The sequence below is a fragment of the Gavia stellata genome, chromosome 30 (assembly GCF_030936135.1).
Source record: "Gavia stellata isolate bGavSte3 chromosome 30, bGavSte3.hap2, whole genome shotgun sequence".
In the NCBI taxonomy this organism is placed as follows: domain Eukaryota; kingdom Metazoa; phylum Chordata; class Aves; order Gaviiformes; family Gaviidae; genus Gavia; species Gavia stellata.
Genome location: NC_082623.1, coordinates 1,519,238 through 1,540,699, shown reverse-complemented (window position 1 = coordinate 1,540,699; position 21,462 = coordinate 1,519,238). Strand labels below are relative to the sequence as shown.

The window sequence follows — 21,462 nt, the reverse complement described above, 5'->3', positions numbered from 1 at the left end:
AACAAGGGAGCCGCAGGCGTGGAAGGGTGAGGCTGGAGTCCGGCTCTAGGCTGGGGGCTCCCTGCAGCCAAAAGGACTTGGCCTGAGGAACATGGGGGTGAGGAGGGCAAGGGGCTGAGAGAGGTAAAACTGGGTGTAGTGGAAGTGATGAGGAGACACAACTCTTCAATAACCTTCATTTAATTCTTGCATGACATTGGCATGTGTAGAAATGTTACAGGCTTGTTTACAATACTGATAACATTTGCATTGCTGTGTGGGTTAATAGCAAAGCCCTTTATGTCAAGTACAATACAATCACTTCATAAATGTTTTTATATAAAATAAATGCTTAGAAATATCAACAGTTATTGCTATTAAATTCCTGAGTTATGCTGAGAACATGTTCTCTTCACCTTCATTAGATGCTCCCTGCTATCAGCAGCGTCTGCTCATCGGTCACAAAGCTCTGCGGTGGGTTATAAAGGGTTTGTCCATGCAAGCTGACAACTGCACGCAGGGAAATTTTCTACATAGAAAAAGGAAAGAAAATTCAAGTTAGCAGGCTTGTCGCTGTCTCAGCATGGGCAACTCCAGTAGTCAGATGAAAGACCAAAATGCAGATCGGCTCCAGAACTGCAAGCCCAAGCTGTTCTCCTGGACAGACTCCATCATTTGCCTTGCAATCCCAGAGCAAATGTTCCCTGTGACTGTGACAGATCTCACAAGTGAAGCTGGTTAAAGCTAGGCTGGTGCTGGAGTCGGCATTAACACAGCAGGGACGGATCGTGCTGAGGAGAGGACCGCTTAATGCTGTGCGTGCTACAGGTCTCCCAGCCTTGATGACTGGTAATATGAGGCAGCCCATCTTGCATCGCCTCAGGCTATTTAGAGCTTGGAGAAGCAGAGCACTTAATGTTAACTTCATTTTACCTGAAAGTCACGGATATAGGTGAGGAAAAAGCTGAGGAAGGAGAATGCTAACGACCACTCTGAGACGGTGCTGATGATGTGAACTGTGTAGCCCTGTGTAACAGTGAGAAGGGGCAAAAAAAAAAAAAAATCAATCAGCGTGAGAAGCTCCTCTTGAACCTGCAACGGCATGAAGATGGCTTGCATGTCCGACATCCCGCATCCACAACTATTCCCTTTGGAAAGCAACATTTCTTAGCGTATCTGGAGTCTCTGAAGTGCTGAACTCTGCAGCAGTGTGAGAATGACCAGGAAAACACCTGCTCCACACAGCTGGGATGACCCCCATTGGGAATTTAATATCCACCTGCAAAACCTGAAGGCCCAGTCAAGAGCTTGGCAGGACTAGCAGCAAAACCTCTTTACAAAAGTGAGGTTCAAGGCCCTCCCTTGGATGTAAGCAGACTTCCGAAAGGCTCCTTATGCTTTAAATAAAGGGAGGGGTGGGAAAAGCTCTCAAAACCAGCCTGCGTAGTATTTCCTCCAGTAAGTGCCGCATCTCCAGCAGTGTCTGGAGAGGTTGGCAGGGCCGAGGAGACAGGCAGAGCTGTTAAGACCTACATGGCCTTCCCCTGTCCCGCGCGGGACCCCGCACTGCCCAGCGCTTCTCACTTCAATGGCAGCTCTATCACTTGTAGCCTTTGGCCTTTCTCTCCCCGACTCCACCGGACACCCACCTGGCAGCAGTCGGGAACTCTGCGTCGCTGCAACCAGCCGGCACGAGAGCGTCATTATTTACGGTTACCGTGTAACAGTGACCGGGAATCGCTGACCAGCACCAACCAGACAGGCTGGTGGTTTGACAGCTCGTTGAGACAGTTCAATTACTGCCCGTGAGTGAGATTAATTAAAAATAATGCTTGAAGCTGCAACTGTTTTGCTCAGAGCGGTAGTTCAGCAAGTAGCTGTACACTGGCTCAACTGGTAAAGCTCACTTGTCCTCTCCCGCCCCAAGCACGTGTACACAACCGCAGTCCGTTCCCAGATGCATTTGTCACTGCAAATAATGTAGCTGGGTTTTGTTCTCTGTTTATTTTCTCCACTCAATCACTTACTTTTTCCTGTGGGTCCCAGTGCAACTTCTGCACTAGATTCATTCCATACAGGCCACTGTATAAGACCACTGAGGAAACAAACACTGTACAGAAATGTGTTAAGGAAGATTCAAGACCAAGAATGAGCAACTTGGACATTTCAGACTCGGCTCTGGATCGTGTCAAGCTGAGGCTATAAGGAGATATCTGCATGTTTTCCGCAAGGTCTCCTCAGCATAATGAACAGTCATGGTGGCACAGACTGCTTCACATCATTCCCTTCAACCCTTCAACTCAGTAGGTTGTTCCAACTGACTAGTTAGTGTCACATGAAAAGGTTAATTCTAACCTAAATCGATTATCTTTGTTCTCTGTATGCTGCATCTTGTTATACCTCCTTGAGCAAACATAGCATCCTTATGAAAGCATTTAAACTACGATCAAATGTGAACACTTACTTTGCATTTTGAATTATGTGAATAGTGGTATTTCCCAGGCTAATAGTGTCTAGACCTCATTCTTTGATTGCTTTTCAACCTCTCAACCACCTTGAATTCTTGATATGTGGGTTACAGGTTGCAATACTGTATCATTTGCAGCAGGGAGGGTTATCAGCTTTTCTGTTTCCCTCTTGGTTCACTCAGGGTTTGACAACTGCTTTGGAGAAGCAGCCAAGGAGAGACCCCTCATGACAATGATTCCTCATTTGACCAGCGACCTGGGCTCTTTCTCGAGCGATTGAGGTGTCACTTTCTCAACATTTTCCAGAGGGAAAGTATGCTACATCAGTGCTACTGCCTTTATAAATGAAACTTGGAGCATTAAGTTATAGAAGATCTGATTTTCATAGGATTAAGATATTAACTTCTTCAATCGTTAATGAGATTAAACATCAAGAGCTTCCTGATGTGAAAGATTACTTCTGGTGGTGAACAAGGCTGAATTTACTGGCACAAACATGTCTTTGAAAAACCAGATTTCCAAAGCTTATTAAAAAATTGATGTGAGTGGTCCAGAGAGCTCTGGTTACTGATCTGAATGGAAGATACCCAATTCTCTGCTAATTAAAATGTACAGCTTTAGTAGCTGTTAGTTACCTGCCTGAGTTACTACTGCAATGGAAAGAATTTAATCATTGTGATACAAAAATAACTGGCTCCCATCCTCCCCTTGTTACAGAGCGGGTAATTAACTGCTTTGCGCTTTCTGTGTTGACAATTCTGCTGTTTCACTCCAGCAGAGGATCAGGAGTATTTTTACAGAATCAGAGAATCATTTAGGTTGGAAAAGACCATTAAGATCATCAAGTCCAACCGTTAACCTAGCACTGCCAAGTCCACCACTAAACCATGTCCCCAAGCGCCTCATCCACACATCTTTTAAAAACCTCCAGGGATGGGGACTCAACCACCTCCCTGGGCAGCCTGTTCCAGTGTCTGACAACCCTTTCTGTGAAGAAAATTTTCCTAATATCCAGTCTAAACCTCCCCAGCACAACCTGAGGCCGTTTTCTCTTGTCCTATCACTTGTCACTTGGGAGAAGAGACCAACACCCACCTCACCACAAGCCCCTTTCAGGCAGTTGGAGAGAGCGATGAGGTCTCCCCTCAGCCTCCTCTTCTCCAGACTGAACAACCCCAGCTCCCTCAGCTGCTCCTCATCAGACTTGTGCTCCAGACCCCTCACCAGCTTCGTCGCCCTTCTCTGGACATGCTCCAGCACCTCGATGTCCTTCTTGTCGTGAGGGGCCCAAAACTGAACACAGGATTTGAGGTGCGGCCTCACCAGCACCGAGTACAGGGGCACGATCACTTCCCCAGTCCTGCTGGCCATGCTATTTCTGCTACAAAATCTATGTTTCCTTTTGTCCTCCAGTGCCAGTTACAACCATTTCACCTACAGCCACAGACTCCTCCCTGTTACCATCTTTCCCTTATTACATTATGAACTGTTAATTTAGACAATACTCTGACAATTTCCCTTTTCTTCCCCTTCCATACATATGTATGTATATATCATTATTTCTACAGCTTTACTTTCCTCTAATTTTGGTTAGACCACGCTGGTGCAAAAACCTCTACAGATTTGGGGTTTGTGGGTTTTTGGCATCTGTAAAAGGCTCTTAACTTGCAGCAGGTTTTAGTCTTCCCTACTTCTATTTGGCTCCTAACTGTTCAAAGCTGAAAAATCTTGTTCTTTGTTAGCACCAAAAATTTCTGCTAGGGACAGCAGTTCTCTAAGTCTCACAGATGACTTCCTTGCTCTGTGTTGAGCCTCCTCAGCAGGTAACGGTCCTTCTCGCTTCTTTAAAGATAACCGTCTTGTGCCCCATCTATCGCTTCTCATCTGACTAGTACAGATCATATAATCTTGCAGTAGTAGGAATGGGAGCTCAGCGAGATGCTCCGTCACTGGGAAATGGGGCGTATGGTTTAGTGTTGGTTTTGGCTGCCAGCCTGGAAATAAGTGGAATTGGTGGGGATTAAATCCGTCGCCTTGATTCAGCTGCAAAAGAGACAGCATTTAAGCAATGATTTTTGCACTCATGTCTTTGGATTGTAAATTCGAAAGTTTTACTGTTGTAGTCCAGTTTGACAGAAAACTGAGTCATAATTTTCAAAATACAATGCTTAGGTCCATCGGGGTGAGCAGAGGAACTGCTCTGGTTCAGTTTCCTGATTGTTAAATGACTCTGGACAGGAAAAAGGCCTCTCTTTCTGGATGGGTTGGCCCATATTTCTGTAAAACCCACAGCTGCTTCCAGCCCTCAGAATTCAAAGTTAAGGGAGATGATGGATTCCAGAGCCGAGGGAAGGTTGTAGGGAATGCTGGTCAGAAATGTCTTGTCTTGTGAACTCTAGGAAGGGCAGGGGAGGAGATCAGAGGTCAAATGTCTCTTCTGACTCAACCTTGGCCACATGCTGCAGAATTGTCTCTCTGACAAATGCCAGCACTTTAAGCCTGCTCTGGGAGCCAGCTGGCACAGTGCAGCCCTGCTGCACACTGTTAGGTTAGTAGTGTTTTCTCTTCTGCTACATTCTGTACTTCTCTTTTAGTTGTATCCAACTACACAACTTGCTGCAGCATTCTTGTCACCAGGGAACAGACACACTTATTTCTTACCTGGCTTTCTTCCCCCCTTAAAACCACCCATCTCTTAAGTACACTTCCCTGTCTCCCCATCTTTCATAATCTACAGTCAGACCTCTTTGTGATAAACTCTTATTTTGCCATTTTCAGCCTCTGGTGCACAGAAGGAAAGGAGAGGAGAAAGGGTGGTAACCATCCCTCTTACCTTTTTTAATTAGCCAGAGACTCACTTGCGAGCTTTACCTGATGGTTCCCTTTTTCCTAAAGTTTCCAGGTTGCAATACAGAATATGAATAGGTGGCACGATACAAGCTGTACGTGTAAAGATGACACGCCTTCTGCGGCACAGCCTTTCGCATTGGTAGGTTAAATTAATGCAGATGCAAATACTGCAATTTGTGAAGGCTGCTCTGTTTCACAGTGACACTGCACAGGAGAAGGATACTGCTCACAATGCTTGAACAACACCAGAGTAACATGGTCAGGCGGATCCAAAAGACGTCTTTGCCGTGAACTTCTGGCTGCATCAGGTAGGATAGGACGGTTTGAACCAGCATATAAATGGCCCCTACTCCGAACGTCAGGCAGGCTCCAACCACGTGTATGTAGTACAGAACACATTTCTAGGGAAAGAAAGCACTGCTTGTACAGAACCTGGTTTCATTTTAAACTCTAAGAACAGTTTTCTTCTGTAAACCTCTGGCACTCCACCCACCTTCTCACATCCCAAGCTAAGAAGTTCTGGAACATGCCAGTACTTAGGAGAGTTTTCTTGGAAACCCCATACAGAGTTAGCTGGAAGCCAGCACCTGCTGCTTTTGTTAAATTCTTGTGGCCAAGTTACAGGTCACAGCTATATCTTAACTACAGGAATTTATAAAAGCTCTTCTCATTAGCCATAATGGACAGTAATAAAGAAACTGGATGAAGGAATCCCTGCAGTTGGGCAGGTAACGAGAGTGACAACAGGCCATCAACTGAGCATTTCTATCCCAGGAACCTGTACATCTATGACAGATAATGCAATACAAGATAAACATGGCACAGTTCTAGTACCCAAAATGGGATTAAAAATAACGAGGTTTAGTGCTCCTCTGAATTACTCTAGTTTGAATAAGCCTTGTTTGTCAAATGAGTATCTTTGAATACTCAGAGGGAACAAGGCTGAATCAAACATTAATACTTCTTAACTTAAAAAACACTATAGGACTGTCAACCGTCAAATAGTAAAAATTATTAAAACCAGAAGTTACTCCAAGAAAAAAACCCAACTTAAAATTTATGCCCTGAAAAATCATGCTGTGTTCAGTCCTTTCCTCTCATCCCTGGCGAAGCACAGTACCCAAAGACAGAAACTACAAAGTGTTATCTTGCCAGTTGTGCAATGCAAGGCCTGGCAGCCTCCCTGCACTCCAATCGTGCCGGTGATCTTTTATGCCCTAAAGCATGAGACTGTCTGTGTATTTTACTGAGAAACTATTAAGATCAGGAATTGGAGTCACCCTTTCCTCACAATCTCCACGTGCACCTTATGTGAACAAATGAATTTGAAGTGCTGCATCCACAGTACGACAGAGGGGGGAATTTGTATTTAAATAGTGAATAACTAAGTTGCAAAGGCATGTGCTCCAAAATCGTGTGTTGTTCAGTGATGAGGTGTCATCACAGAGAAGTCTTGGTCCTACATGAGAGGAAATCAATAGCCACAGCTAGAATAAAGCAATAGTACTGGCTGAACAGCATGAATTAAAGCTCCCAGGAGGATGAGCCCTGTGCTATGGCTTTGACTCCCAGCAGCAAGAGCTGGCTGGAGCTCTCTGCGTGATGGCTGTTCCCGTGTCCCTTTGTTCATCTTTGTGCATTTTCACACTTCAGTTGTCTTCAGTAACCAGTGGATTCCAGGGGGCTTTAGCTCCCTTTGCCTCTGGGGTGGCCCTTAACCAGTCCTCAGCATCACTTGGATATGCAGGTGCATCACTTCCAACTTTTGTCTTGCCCAAGATTAAATGTTACACAAACTAGTAAACAAATTAACATGCATCTTCGGTATTTTGATTATCTTGAAAGCTACAGAAAATAGACATACCCTCTCCTGACCAGTGGCAGAGGGAAGCTGAACACAGGCTGGAGGCTTTTGCTTGGTGGGTGTGGTAGGGGAGGCTGTCACCTCTGGGTATAGCTAGGGCTCTAGAAAAAAGTAAATAGCTTGAGGCCTCCAAAAAACCCCAAAAATGAGCATACTGAGGTTTCTAAGAGAAGGGCTGCTGGAGCACTTGGAGAGCTGTGCTAGGGGAAAAGGAGAAGGGAACAAGGTGGAGCTTTCCAGGAGCTTTTCCTCTTTACTTTTTCCTCACCCTAATCCAGCAGAAGACCAAGGTGACCCTGCAGTCTCTAGTGGCTGAAGGCACCACTACAGATCCCCCCCAAAATCCCGCAGGTAATTAGTATGATGAGGCTGGCAACTGTACGACTGTCTTGCATGTAACAGCCAATGACATAGAATACGGCCCTGCTGATGGTGTGATATGTGAGAATGTCAGATTTTTTTTTTTTTTGGAGGGGGTGGAAAGTATTGGAGAGGAAGAAAAATGGAGACACTGGGATGGAGAAATTAAAAAGCTGGTTAACATTGCAGTATTTTCAAGAATTGCGCAGGTTTGAAGGAAAATATACCTAAGAGGGCAGATTTTTCAGAGCTGGACTTCTTGTGGGGCTGGGTTTTTTTGTTGGCTTTACTTCTAGTTGTAACAAGTTTTGACTATTTGATTCTCCTGAGTCAAAATACAATATAGTTGTGGTCTTTTAATCTGGAGCTAGGGCTTTCGAATCTCCCAGAATGAGATCCAAGATGAGTTTGCTTTCTGCAAAACTTGCGGGGTTTTTAATGTTTTTAAAGTTCATGAGTGGCTGCTCACAAGTCCCAGTGGATAAAGCAAATAAGTAAGAAATTATAAACCAAACCTTATTTTTTTTTACCAGTTTTCTGTAGGGAATTTGACAAAAAACAGGTTTGCCCCCAGAAGTTTTGCTTTCAGTAAAATCCCCATTTTATCAGATATCTCAGTAAACAAACACACAACTCTGGACAGCTTCAGAACATTGCAAGCAAAGCACAAACCTGGAAATTTGCAATAATGCAAAGTCCAACACAGCTCGTCAAGCCTAGTGTAAGGCCAATCTTATTAAGCTTGATGATCTTGGATTTTTCTGGATTCAAAGCGTAAACTTGTTTATAACGGACATACATGGTAGCCATACCTGTTAATGAAGAACCCAAATGCAGTAAGATTTTCAGCTGACGAGCAGACTGTCCTTTTTTAACTGGGAAGATGCTGAGTGAGGCAGCTATTTATAATACAAAATCTGTTTTATGGTACACTGAAATAGGAAAGCTGAGAATCTGGAAGTCAAAACTGGAATAATATAATGGTAAATAAGTCAACTTACTAGATTTTTCTGATCTCTTTCATTTGAAAGACATACTAGGTTGTTTTTTCCCCCCTCTCCATAATTGCAGCACAAGTAAGGTGGCTGCCTTGAATTTGCATTTCTATTTCTTTTACTAGTCTGTTCGTTTTTTTAAATGCTTTTTTGGCCTTCTGGAATCTGCAGTTGTCATGCTGGCTTTGTGGATAACATCCCTGACATACACTTTCCTTTGAATTGCTTAAGAGAATCAAGATTGATTGCTTAGAATTTAGTTTTTGACTGAGAATTAGGGGCTGTTTAACGACCTGAATAAGGAAATTAAATTGTTTAAAGCTGTGTGTATCCCAGAACTGCCTGCAGTTAGCCAAGGACAGCTTCCTATACTCACCCAAGAAAGCTGAAATATTTAACATGATCCCAAATACGCATCTTTCAGGTGGTATTGTCCCTGTATCACTGGAAGAGATAAATGGAGTGGTACGTTTCTATCTATACTAAAAATACTTGCAATACAACTTTACTTATTTCAGTCTACAAAGGAACCATAAGAAACAGGTTTGTGAAAAAACCCTCCCGGATATTTTTTCACTGAATTTTTCATTACTCAAACTATACTGTGCGTTTCTAGAGCTGTAGAAAGAAGCATGGTAAAGGCATGCTATCCTTAGAACAAGGAATGAACATACTTGGTGTAACTATTTCTTGAGTCCATAAAAGGTGAATAAAGATTATTAAAACTGGAAAAATGAAGAACCTGGAAAACTGAAAGACTGACAGTTAAGGTCACATGTGCAGCCTTGATGCAATGCAGCTGGGAATATAGATTATAGTATGGATTTACTGGTGCAACCAAACCTGATGACAGCAAGACGCTTTACTCTGAACAAGGGTTGGAGATGCACCCCCAGTTTTCTTGTTCATCATCATTTTAAGGATACGTTCACAGAGCCACAGCTTAAAGGTTAGACTTTTGCACAAAAATAGACAGCTTTAAATAGTTACATACAAATAACTATAAACAGCTAGTAACTTCAGAACTGGAGCTGTTCGGTAAGAACTGCTGCTTAAAGTCTGGACTTGGGGAAGAATTCACAGGAGTGAGAGTCCAGTTCAATACTATGGTACAGTATGAACATTACTGACCTGATGTAGGGCACCAAAGGGTCGACGTGGTGTAGGACGATTGCAGTAATGTATGAAAACACAAAAGATGCAGCTGACCAAACAACCAAAGCCACAGGCAAGACAGAGAGGCCTTGCTGAAACCACCACATTTCAGTGCTGACTTCTAACTCGGAACACTGTGAGGAATCAAATACAAAGGTTTAATAAGATTTCTCAAAGGTTTTGCTTTTCTTGAGGCAAGCTGCTTCAAGAACAGCAATTTGATATTGCTCTCAGTCCTGTCCTGCAAACCCGAAGTGAACATTTGACTTCACGGCACAGAAGCAATCATAAATAAGCAGAAATAACATCTGGAAATGTTCATTCTGAAATTCTTAGAAGATCATGAGAAAAGAAACCAGTAATGTCACTTTACTACAGGTCTCAGCATTTGTTGCTGCCAGAATAAGGTCAAATGGGTCACTGTGAATAACTGACTCTATTTTCTTCTTAGCCTTGTGTCATAACACCATGTTAGAATTAGTGAGGCTGATGGAGAACGTGTCCCAATAGTGACAGTTTAACTGATAGTGGCTGTTGTGGAGCCCCTAATTTCCATCAACAATCCACTGGGCAGACGTGGAGAAAATGACCTAAAATTACTTTAATATCTGCCCTCATTTACTACCTGTCATGCTGTGTGACTCAGTGCCTGTTATAGGCATCCCTGAAACAACCTCACAGATATCTATGAGCCAGAGCTGAGTGCTACCAGCCACAACCTTCAAACTGAAGGGCTACTTATTCCTGCTGGCAGTACAGCAGCTACCGTGTTGACAGGACAAGAGGAAACGGCCTGAAGTTGTGCCAGGGGAGGTTCAGGCTGGATATTAGGAAAAATTTCTTTCCTGAGAGAGTGGTGAAACACTGGAATAAGCTGCCCAGGGAAGCGGTGGAGTCACCATCACTGGAGGTGTTCAAGGAACGTGTGGACATGGTGTTGTGGGACATGGTTTAATGGGCATGGTGGTGTTGGGTTGATGGTTGGACTTGATGATCTTACAGGTCTTTTCCAACCTTAGTGAGTCTGTGTTTTTACAGGTGGGAGGAAAAGGTCCGTTTACAGTGGAGTGAAATGGCTGACTCTGTACTCACGCTGTCCAGTTCCGTAAGTCCCAGCCTGACAGCAAATCTGTGTCTCTACCTCCAGTTCTCCAAGAGCAATAATGTGCAGCTGCGTCACCCTGGTGAGCTCACGCAGAAAGAACTGTGACTCCTCTCTACTCTTGGTGCTAGAGGGAAGTAATTTTCTATCGGCTTAAAATACAAAGTTAAGCAGAGCTGATTTCAAAATCACAGAACCGCTGAGGTGGGAAGGCACCTCTGGAGGTCATCTTGTCCAACCCCCTGCTCAAGCAGGGCCACCTAGAGCCAGTTGTGCAGGACGACTTTTGAATACCTCCCAAGGATGGAGATGCTACAACCTTTCTGGGCAACCAGTGCCAGCGCTCTGTCAACCTCACAGTGAAAGTGTTTCCTTATGTTCAGACAGAGCCTCCTGTGTTTCAGTTCGTACCCGCTGCCTCTGGTCCTGCCACTGGGCACCACTGAAAAGAGCCTGGCTCCGTCTTCTTTGCATCTTCCCTCCAGGTAGGGAGGTGAGATCCCACCTGAGCCTCCTCTTCTCTAGGCTGTACTTGGCCCTGCATTTTGTGCCATTTTACTGATGGCATTCCCTTACATTTACACTGGTGAGAAGAGTTCAGGAAGTGTTTAAGCATAGTTGAAACTGGAGGCTGTAAGTGGAATATGAAACAGGAAAAAGGTGAAGAGCAAATAATAAAGAGTACAGATCCAAGGGCATCCAGGCAAAGATCAAACAGTATGTGAGAAAAAGCAAAATAATGTTGAGACAAAATAGGAAGGAGTGAAGCACTGAGAGGTTTTAGGAGGCGGGCATAGCCTAGAGTGTGAGAGACTGAAAAGAAGGAAAAAGAGAGGAGGAAGAAAGAGATAGGAAGCACCAAGACTAGAAAGTCTCATGGGAAGAGAAAAGAAGTTGAAAAAAAGTGGGTGAATTTTGCAACAGATCAGAGCTGATCGACTCCTTTGCATCTCACTCAGGAGACCCCAGCACTGGTCTGATGTGGACGTACTGCACACAGCAGGTATTCGGTCACAGGCAGACTTTTGTCATATCTTTTTGCTGACCTTTGCTAGCACGCATGTCTGGGAGAGCTTGCGGAAAGCCAGGCTGATAGATTCATCACATAATATATAACAATGCGTAATGAGAATTGCTTATTTAGTAGAAACTGGTGACTTGTGTTTGTGCTGCTTTTAAGCCTAGAATATTAGGGGTTCGGACAAGAACAAATGAGCTCTGGCATTCTCCTGGGAGGTAACAAAAGCCAACTCTAATTGATAACCCTTGACAAGAATGTAAAATTACAATTGCATCCTCGTAAAATTAAAGGTTCAGTTGCTTGTAAGGAAGACGTTAGGTAACAGATGAAGATGTCTAACAGATGTAGTGAATAAGAATAGAGTGATAGAATTAAAGTTGCTTGCTTTCTTACACTTCAGCTTTCATTTTTAAGCTAAGTATAACATTTACCCTCTAATGGTGACTTTCATTTTATGACTGTAATGCAGCAAAAATAGTAATGAGTATTGTAAGAGTAAATTGGGAATTTGAAAGAGAAATGCATATTTTGCATGGCATTCTCTTACAGATGTTAAGTACATGTTATGGGTGTGTAATTCAAAACTTCAAGCAGTCAGTCTGATGCTTAGATTTTACTTTTTCTTTAGCCTTTAAATGTTAATAGTGCCTTAGCTTTATTTCTGAGCTAATAGATTTTTTCCTGAAAACAAACAAACAAAACAATATGCCACATACCTGAGAACAAGGGCAACAAAAGAAATGCCACCTCAAGAGGAATCCAAAGTCATCTTTCTGGTGAAGTTCCACATTTGCTTCATTTTTTTTCTAAATCTTTGAGATACAAAGGAAAATAATCAAGATGTGAGGTATTTCTGTACCTCTTACTCTGTATTATTTATTCTCCTTCTTAGCATTTTCTATTAGTCATTGCTGCTGACTGGACATTGGATTAGATGGACTGTTGGCCTGACAGAGTATGTTTTTCCTATGTTCCAAGTGGTTCAAGGAGTGAAGCACATGTATGGTGGGATGGTAGAAATGCAAAAAAGCAGGTGTTTAAGACTTTTTGATTTATAGGACTTGTCTATACAAATATTTAACTCGAAATGAGAAGCTTTCAAGAAAAAAAAAGAATGCAACTGTTTTAATGCAATTAAACCCAGTGTCTACGATCAGTGCTTTCGCAGAAGGAGGAGGACAGAACGTGGAGTCTTCCTGTTTCACTGTGGATGGGCATCCCAGTGTGATGCTGGTGCTGCGCTAAATATGTGGCAGGATAGGGGCTGAAGCAACCTGCGATGAACCAGACATCCCACAACTCCTGTCTTCTCTTCGCATGAGCCCCTGCCATTTTCGCACACTGGAGAAGTCATCAGAGAAGAGATACTCTGCTGCGTTCCTGTTCGCTGGCGATATTCATGAGCTTGCACAGATGTCTGCAACATTGGGGTGCTGGTCAGATGCAGCTTCGGGGTACTGCTGCCACGTGGGACTGAAGCTACGCGGGGGTAAGGCTCACAGACAACGCAGATTCTCCACCTGGGAGTATTTGCGTGCCTAAGCAGATTAATTTACCTGGACTAAAGCGAGGTTAGTAAAGCAGAACAGCTATTCCCAATTTCCCGCCTGGATATTGCTCTCATTATGTAAGAACTGTGCCCACGCAGGCAGCTCATCAGCAATGTCTGCTCCAGAGCAAGCCCTGCTACAAAGAGTCAGTCAAGACTGGGCATCTCTGCAACCTGCGCTGTCACTGAGCCCAAAGCTAAGGCCTGAACACAAATTATGCTCGTTTTCATGCGGTTGGGCGTAAAAAGCAGTGTGGTAGCTTCGGCTGCAACCTGAGAGCTCTGGTGAGGCACTTCTTACTGTGAATATAGCTGCAGGCTGGTACAACCCAACGGCACAGGGATTAGAGCTGGTTTGGGCTCTGCCAGAAAACTGCACCTCTGGTCCTCTTACTTTCACAGACATAAACCCCTGACAAATTCTTCTTATGCATAAAACTGTTTTTAATTTTTCCCCCACTAAATTCTTTCTTAGCTCTGTCCAGATCTTCCCTGAATTCTTATCATCTCCCTTCATCTTCCTTCCCATTCAATTTTTTTCAGTGAAATCAAGTCTTTTTTTCACGCTACGATGTGGGCAGACTGTATATACCAAACACAGGCTTTGTTCCCTGCAAAGCACTGCGTACATTTATGGCACCATCTTCTCGAGGCCATCCAAACTTCACACTGCTGCAGACACACACTGCCAACTCACGGGGCAAGCACAGGCGCATAACGAGGCATCTCCAGTCACCAGGAGGCGGGATGGAATTGCCTCCCAATTTGCCAGCTGGGAAGTCCTGAAATAAATTAACACCTCATCCTGTCCTATTGTTTTCAACAGTGAGAAAGAAAACACACCTCGTTTCTTCACAAGATCCTTTGCCAACTGATTATATAATGGCAATGGCTAGCCTCTCTTTTCAACGTAACTATGATTTTCTTAAACATCTATCCTGATCTGTAGGCACTTTCATGTCCTAAGGGGGTTTTTAAAGCCCCAAATCGAGTATCACAGATCTTTCTTGCGATAGGCATTATCAGATCATTATCAAGAGCAAGTCAAGGAAGTGTTTCAAAAGCAGAGGAGATTTTAACCATCTCTGAGGTTTTTCTTTAAACGCAGGAAGTGTGCAGCAGCATTCTGTATGTGCTTGAGCATGCGGAATAGAAACTACAAATGAAAATGAAAGCTGGCCAAGACCATTAACGGCAGAAAGTTAACGTTACCTAGAATGATAATGCTGAGATGATGGTAAAAAGTGCATGTGGAAAAGGCAAATTTCTAAATTAACGCTTATACCCTGGTTGTCAACCTGCCTCTTCCCTGCTCTCTCAGCAAGACAGGCGGAGATAAAGCTGTACTAAGGGATACTCCTTCTTCTCTCCACAAAATACTCCAACAGACACTGTGTAGAAGGAAGAAAGACAAAGCAATTTGCCCTGTGCATTCCTAAGTAAACACAAAGGTTGGATGGCGATGAGTCAGAAAGGGATTGAACACGTTCATTTGCGCAACTTATTGTCAGGGTCAAATTGATAACAAAGGTTAAAGGTTGCTAATCCTCAAAGGACTAGAAGTAAGAAGGTAGGAAATGTGTCACCTTTGTTGTTCCCACTGCAGGGTAATGATGGATGACTCATTTTGAGTGTTTTTTCCCGTACAGACACCAAAAAAGTTGCTCTTAAATCTTTTGGGTATGGGGGTCAGCTTCCAGAGAGTTGAGGCGAGGCTCTTTTATGCCCTCGCTCAGCTCTTGTTACCCAGCTGGGGAAGCAGCAGAACGGCACAGCGCCAAACTAAAGAGAGCCAGGCACAAGATACCATGACACAAGGATGTACCAATGCCTATTTTAGAAACGTGGCATACCACGATACCGGCCTGTTGCTACAGCTGACTGAGGAGCTCAGTGTCCAGGACGAACGCACGCTACCTGTCAGTCCAACCTGTCTAACCAGAGAAAAGCAGCTAAAAATACGTCAGTACTGGAAGCAGAGCACGGGAGACGGTTTCCCACGTTACGGCTGGGGAATCGAAGCTACCGCAAGGTCACGGAGAGGGACTGGAGGTGCCTGGCGCATGGGGGGCAGCTCAGGGTGGTCAGAGAGGGGGAAGAGGGACCAGGATGGAGGGAAGGTTTAGGAGAGCAGCTGGGCAGGAAGGAGGGGGAGATGGAGGGGAACTGGGGAGGCCTGAGGGCAAGAGAGGTGAAAGGACAGAGGGGCTCGATGGGGTCCCCGGGGCAGGGGGGTCACTGGGAGCGATGGGGGCCCACGGGGGATGGTGGTCGGGGGTCCCTGGGGCAGGAGGGACAGTGATGGGGGGTCACTGGCGCTGACAAGGGGACACGAGGGGGGGTGAGCGGGGTGGCGGGGAGCTCTTAGGGGAGGGAGGGGGGACACCCGAGGTATCTGGGGGTCTCTAGGGGCGCTGGGGGCTCCCAGGGCGGCCGGCGGGTGGTCAGGCGCGGCGGGGGGGCAGCGGTGAGGGCGGTCAGGGCTGAGAGGGGGTCCGGAAGGAGGAGGCTGGGGGTGACACCGAGGGGTCCACGGGACACCGGAGGGTCGCCGAGGGGCAGGGGAAGAGAGGCCGGAGGGTCGCTGAGGGGAGAAGCGGGGAGGCCACGGGAGGGGCGGGACCGGGGGCAGGGGAGGCCGTGCGCGCTGAGTGTCCCCCGTTCCCCCCCCCCCCCCCCCAATTTACCTCAGCCGCTCCCGCGCTGTCCCCGCGGCGGCCTCGCGCCGCCCCGCCCCTCTCCGCCCTGCCCCGCCCCCGGCGCGCGCTGCCGCCACCGCCCACCTCTTTTCCGGCCGTCGCAAAAGGGGCGTAAAAGCGTCGCCCGGTGTGGGGAGACTGAGGTAAATGCTGGGTTTCCCTCGGTGGCGGGGACGGGGTCCGTCCGCCGGGCTCTGCGAGTTCTCCCCCAGGTGGGGCGGGGTCCGCAGGGGAGGAGGGGCGCCGTGTGGGTGACGGGAGAGGTCCTTGAGGTCGGGCCTGGGCCTGTGCTGCGGGTCGGGCCACCCCCGCCCGGCCTGGGTGCAGGTGGGCCCTGGGCACCCCGGGGGTGGCCTCCTCCGGGCTGGGGGCGAAGCGGTTGGCCGGGCCGAGAGGTGCCCTTGTCCTCCCTCCCCTCCCCGGGTGTTTGCCGGTGAGCAGCCAGGCCCGGGTGAAAGTCCTGCGGAAGCCGGGCAGTGTGGGGTTGTTTGTTTTGGAGGACGAGGCGGTCTTCGGTTGTTTTCTCTCCTGTCTCAGGCGGGGGCTCCCCTCGGGGGGAGCAGCCCCTCAGGAAGAGAGGAAAAGCGTATAGTTTTCAGCACTGGAACTAATTTTTCTGGTCATCCAGGACAACACCCAGAGGGACCTCCTAGGTGACTAAGTCTGGTTTCCTGATAAACGAATGGGTGCAAGTCAGCTTGCACCCAAACTTAGCAAGTTCCTGCATAAGCAAGGCCCTGTTTGCTTGCCTTCTCTTCTCCTCCCACTGACAGAGCTTTCTGAGGCTGGCTTTTCACTGTTGGAAATTGCCTTAATTAAGCTGTGGAGATTGGAAACGAGAGCATTTGTTCTTATGCCAGTACTGACCTTTGATTTGCATAGCTTATTTTCCTTACTTGGTATGTGTGTTACTGATGGCTTCAGAGATAGCTGTCATCTTCCCCTCTCTAGCTTTGTTCTGCCAGACTTCACAACTAGTGTGGTTTGGTTTTTTTTTTCTGGTTGGCTCTTGTAGATAAATAGCAAACTCTTCTTTTTAGCCTGCTTTCTCTACTGCTTCTCCTCTAGTTCGTGTGGAGAGTTATGTGTTTCTGGTCACCTGTCTTCAAGGGAGATGGAACACCGTGAGGGTCCTTGTTTGTGCTGGAAATGCTCTTCCTGACCCTGCCTTTTCTTTTCACAGCAGCCTTGTGCTGGTAGGCTGTCTTTGACCAGTTAAAGCTCTCTAGGTCCTGCAAGTTTCTTACATATCTTAAAAGTTGAATAGACAATGAGCTTTCACCTGAACTGGGTTAAATTTGGAGAAGAAAAAAGCCCCAGCAAAACTGAAATAAGGAACAGCGATCTGAAAAAAATGCCTGTAACCGCCTTTGGTGAGGTTGTTCAGCCTCACCAAAGAGGCAAAGCTTCTTCAAACCAGTTAAACTAAACCCACTACAAATACAGAGAAATCTTTAGTGCCATCAGTTGATAAGCTAAAGTTGTGTATGTCTGTTATGTGCAGCTAGCTCTCCTGTGAGAGAGATGTGAGGGGACGGGCTGTGCCTTCGTCTGTAGCGTAAGTCAGTGGTGTGGTGCAAGTTTCCATTGCTGATGAAATTTAGACTGATGGCTGCAGGATATTTGCTTCAGTAAGCATCAAGGAAAGTAAACAAGTGCAACTTATCATTTTATAACTGCAGTGAGAACGCTTGTTTTGTGTCTTTCCTTCAGCAATTCTCCGAATATCTTTCTTTTCTAAGGGAGAACTCTTATAAAATCTTCTTGGTTTGCTGATGGCAAACGAAATGCTCCTTAGAGCACTGCCTAGAAACTTCTGATATCTTAAAATCTCATTTATGCTCTTCACCTTCAGTATGTCTCAACCCTTTATATTGCAGGATCTTATGATTCTCCGTAACAGCTGCTACCTGCCAAATAAAAATTCCGAGGCCACCCAATCCATGAGTGGGCATCGAAACATAAAGAGGCGATGTGGGGAGTCGCACCTGGAATCCCCCGCAGGCTGCGGTCATGGTCCCGCCGCTGGATGCGTGCTAAGCAAACTAGTTCAGTTGCCTACACCTCCCTTGTCAAAGCACCAGCTGAAACAGTTAGAAGAACACAAATATCAGAGTGCCGGACGATCCCTGCTTGAACCCCTAATGCAAGGTTACTGGGAGTGGTTAGTTGGAAGAGTTCCAGCCTGGATTGCCCCCAATCTGATCACCATCATTGGACTGTTAATAAATATATTTACAACTCTGCTATTAGTATATTACTGCCCAACAGCTACAGAACAGGTAAGTTGTGGACCTCTGACAATCTTTGGTCATAGTTACTGGGATCTAGTAGCAGCTGGCACCATTTTCTGGTGGGTTCTTGTCTTTGCGGAGAACTGTTTCTTGTTGATCAGCCTGCAGTTCTCACACGTTTAAGCTAATCTCTATAAATGTTTGTGCTTCTGTATGAGAGCTGGCATGCCAAAAGAGCACATGCGGATTCTGGGGTTAGCATGCTGTTTGCTGAGTGAAGCAGCGGTTCCTCTGGCCAATGTGCACTGTATGAAATGGGGTCTGGAACCAAAATAGCTGTTCCGGTAGCAGCTGTGAAGGAGCTGCTGCATGAAAGCTGCAGCCCCACAAGGTTTGAGTGCATGTGTAGAAATGGATTTGCAGCTCTCTTGCATGACATGTGGAGTTTTTGCCTGTTTTCCTTCTCTGCTTGTGACTGGGTTAGTCACCTTCAGCTTTCTGATCTAGAGTTACCACATAACAAGAAGTGCAAGGTGACTCGATTGGCAGCGAGCTGAGTCTGCCTGCGAGCCCAGCTAGAGTTGCAACACGGCAAGCAACTCGAGCTCAGACAAGGGACTGAGCTCCAGAGTGGTGCAGCTTGGGAGATCGAGGCCGGCTGCTGCCTCCGTGGCTGGTGTGACCAAGCCCAGCTTACTAAAATAAAGGAACACCTTTCTTCACCCCGTGTGGGCCCTGGCAGCTCGTGTTACCAGGCAGCTCAGATGAGGATCTCGCGGACGGTGTGCGATGAGTTGTGGGAACACAGAGTTGTCATCTTGAGCAGCATGCTGCCTGAGTAGTCCGTGCTGTGAGAACGCTGGATAAAAGTCGGTTGTTGTATTCTTTGTTCTGAATTGCACTAAAAGCTCCTGACCTGTCCTGAGGAGAACTGTCTTTAACTTCCTGTAATTCCTGGTTTCGGGGGTACAAAAGTCTTCAGGAGGCATTTCAAGTTACTAGTTTCAAAGACTTTTCTCTCTCACTAGAGCTACCTCATAAGGCACTTGAAGACTTTCGTTTTTGTGCACTAGAAACGTTTTGTCACTTGAATGTTGACTCTTAAAAGCTGCTTATTTCTATAAGCACTGAAAAAGGGAATTATTTGGTACAGAACATGTATTACGTATCAAATAGCTGGAGAACGTCTCACGAGTTCTAGCTTTTAAAATATCTGAACTCCTTCATAACCAAGTCTCCCAGCTGAGGTTGGGAAAACGCTTTGTAGTGAAGCGGCATACAGTTTGTTTCCAACCAGACTAAAAAACCCAGGTAGGTTGGTACATCCAACACTCTGCATCCCTGTTCCACATACAACGTAGTAAAGGGATGTTTGCTTCTCTAGAAATCTGTTGAGATAGCTAGTTTCACAATAACTTGTGGAATTTGGCAGGTGTAAGGTAAAAAGTGAATATTAAGTTTGAGCAGCGAATACTTGGAGCAGCTCCTTCCTTTTTCAGACTGCGGCATTGTTGTATGGCTTGGTTTTAACTTGCCGCTTACTCCCATAGCAGTATTACACGGAGGCTGAGACTCTGAAATCCAGTTTGATAAGACAGCCTTCAACCTACCTTGATTTCGGCAGCTTAGCAGCTAGTATAGGCCACTGAACCAGGGCATAATTTAAAATTTAGAGTACAGCTGTATTTTGGTTGGTAATTAGACTTCCAAAGTATGCACTAAGCTACACTCAGTGTCAGAAAGTCATAGTGTTAGCTGTAGGCTGCTGTATTAAAACACTGTTTTGTGTTTAACAGTTGCTTTGTGCTACGTGAATGAGATTTGTCTTCTTGCTTTAGCTGAAAAATAACTTTCTGCTGAGGTAGCGCTCAGCTTGATCTGGTTTGCCATATGGCACTGCAGCCCTTTGCGCTGGCACGACGGGGAGGATGCTATCTCGGTGGCGGAGCTGTGAGCTTATGCTTCTTGAGTGTCAAGGAGCTGTCTGGGAAGAAAATGGGACTTTGGAATTCCAGAGACAGATTTTTTTTTTTTTTTCTGAAAGCTCTATTGCTTTGAGATGTAAATTGTCTCTTCCTTGTAGCTCAGCCTTAGTTCTGCTTTTTTCAAAAGCGACTTGTCTCTTCCTGTTGATGAAAGGTGTAGCCAAGGGGATGTAGCTACCACTTACAGCCTCACGGGCAGCCAAAAAGAAAATGAAATACAAATAATTCTACTGCCTGCTTAGTTGGGGGGACCTCAGCTAGCAGAGTGCTGAACAATGGACTGGTGCTTAAATCTTTGGGTGTTTTTTTTTAAAAAAAAAAGTTTTGGATGGGAGAGAGGGCTGTGAAATTTTATGCAGATACAAATAATATCTAAGTGGAAATAACTACACTGGTAATGAAAGTAGTGTTTAAGAACGAAGAGGAGCCAGCAGCCCGATTCCTTTTTTTTTTTTAAAGTTTACAGAGGAAAAATTGCATGCTACTGAAAGATAACTTAAACTTTGTGTGTAAAGTCTATCCATAAGAAATAAAAATATCATCATGGGATGGACTTCTGTAGCATCACAACCTTGCCTAAGTGTGATCCTCTTCTTTTGGGTGACACGGTTCCCCCTTCCCTCTCTTCTTGTGATGGCTTGTATAGATTTACTGCTAAAAGCAGAGCATAGTGCCAGCTTTTGAGGCAGAATGAACTGTTTCAGTAAAATGCAGTAGCAGGAGCAATGTAAGCTGTAGAAGGAATATATTAAAGTTGATGTGCTACAAATGAGTCATGGCTGGGTAGACCAAAGGAAGCTGGACTCCAGAGCTTTACGAGAGGCAAGTCAGCTTGATTAAGGTACTTAGCAGTATTTGGACTTTATTGGCGTGGTCTGTAAAATAGAGCTGCTCATAAATGCTCACCTCTTATGAAGTCTGTCAAATGTGAAGATTGCAAAATATCCAATAATACCTGTTTATGGATGTGTAAACTCAGACAGACTAATGGCAACCCTCTGCCTTGTGTGGTAATAATGGTTTATGCTTCAAATACTGAAAAAAACCCCCCTTGAATTGTAGTCTTTGGTCTAGCAGGCATTTGGTGTCATTTGTATTTTTACAGAAATAAATTGCTATACAGGATGCGAATATTAAGGGTTATTAACACAGATTTGGCAAAGCTGCTGTTACCTAGTAATAGAAAGAACAGTTGGTGGTG

General features: G+C 45.4%; 2 protein-coding genes across 6 annotated transcripts in view; one reads left to right on the top strand and one right to left on the bottom strand.

Annotated features, from left to right (window-relative positions):
* Positions 1–162: 162 nt before the first annotated feature.
* DRAM2 (DNA damage regulated autophagy modulator 2) lies at positions 163–16,068 on the bottom strand. The gene is made up of 9 exons (XM_059831331.1): positions 16,031–16,068; positions 12,511–12,606; positions 9,648–9,805; positions 8,893–8,960; positions 8,194–8,333; positions 5,521–5,698; positions 2,007–2,089; positions 913–1,005; positions 163–508 (listed from the first exon to the last, which is right to left on the bottom strand). The coding sequence occupies exons 3-9, from the start codon at positions 9,776–9,778 to the stop codon at positions 401–403; spliced, it is 801 nt and encodes a 266-aa protein (XP_059687314.1). The 5' UTR covers positions 9,779–9,805; positions 12,511–12,606; positions 16,031–16,068; the 3' UTR covers positions 163–400.
* Positions 15,132–21,462, top strand: part of CEPT1 (choline/ethanolamine phosphotransferase 1) — a 32,278-nt gene continuing 25,947 nt past the window's right edge. For 2 of the 5 annotated variants that reach the window (XM_009818383.2, XM_059831327.1), the window contains exon 1: positions 17,794–18,324. In XM_009818383.2, coding sequence (XP_009816685.2) covers positions 17,881–18,324 — 444 coding nt within the window. In that variant the 5' untranslated portion in view covers positions 17,794–17,880. Of the gene's footprint in view, positions 15,396–16,159; positions 16,186–17,793; positions 18,325–21,462 lie in introns of those variants that run through there. The other 3 variants (XM_059831328.1, XM_059831329.1, XM_059831330.1) reach the window with 3 other exon arrangements.

Excerpts from the sequence above, each read along its gene's own strand:
- DRAM2 (XM_059831331.1), bottom strand. The coding sequence starts at position 9,778 with ATGTGGTGGTTTCAGCAAGGCCTCTCTGTCTTGCCTGTGGCTTTGGTT. Across the intron at positions 8,961-9,647 it reads CCTTTGGTGCCCTACATCAG|TGATACAGGGACAATACCAC; the intron begins GTCAGTAATGTT and ends TATCTCTTCCAG. Across the intron at positions 8,334-8,892 it reads AAATATTTCAGCTTTCTTGG|GTATGGCTACCATGTATGTC; the intron begins GTGAGTATAGGA and ends CTTCATTAACAG.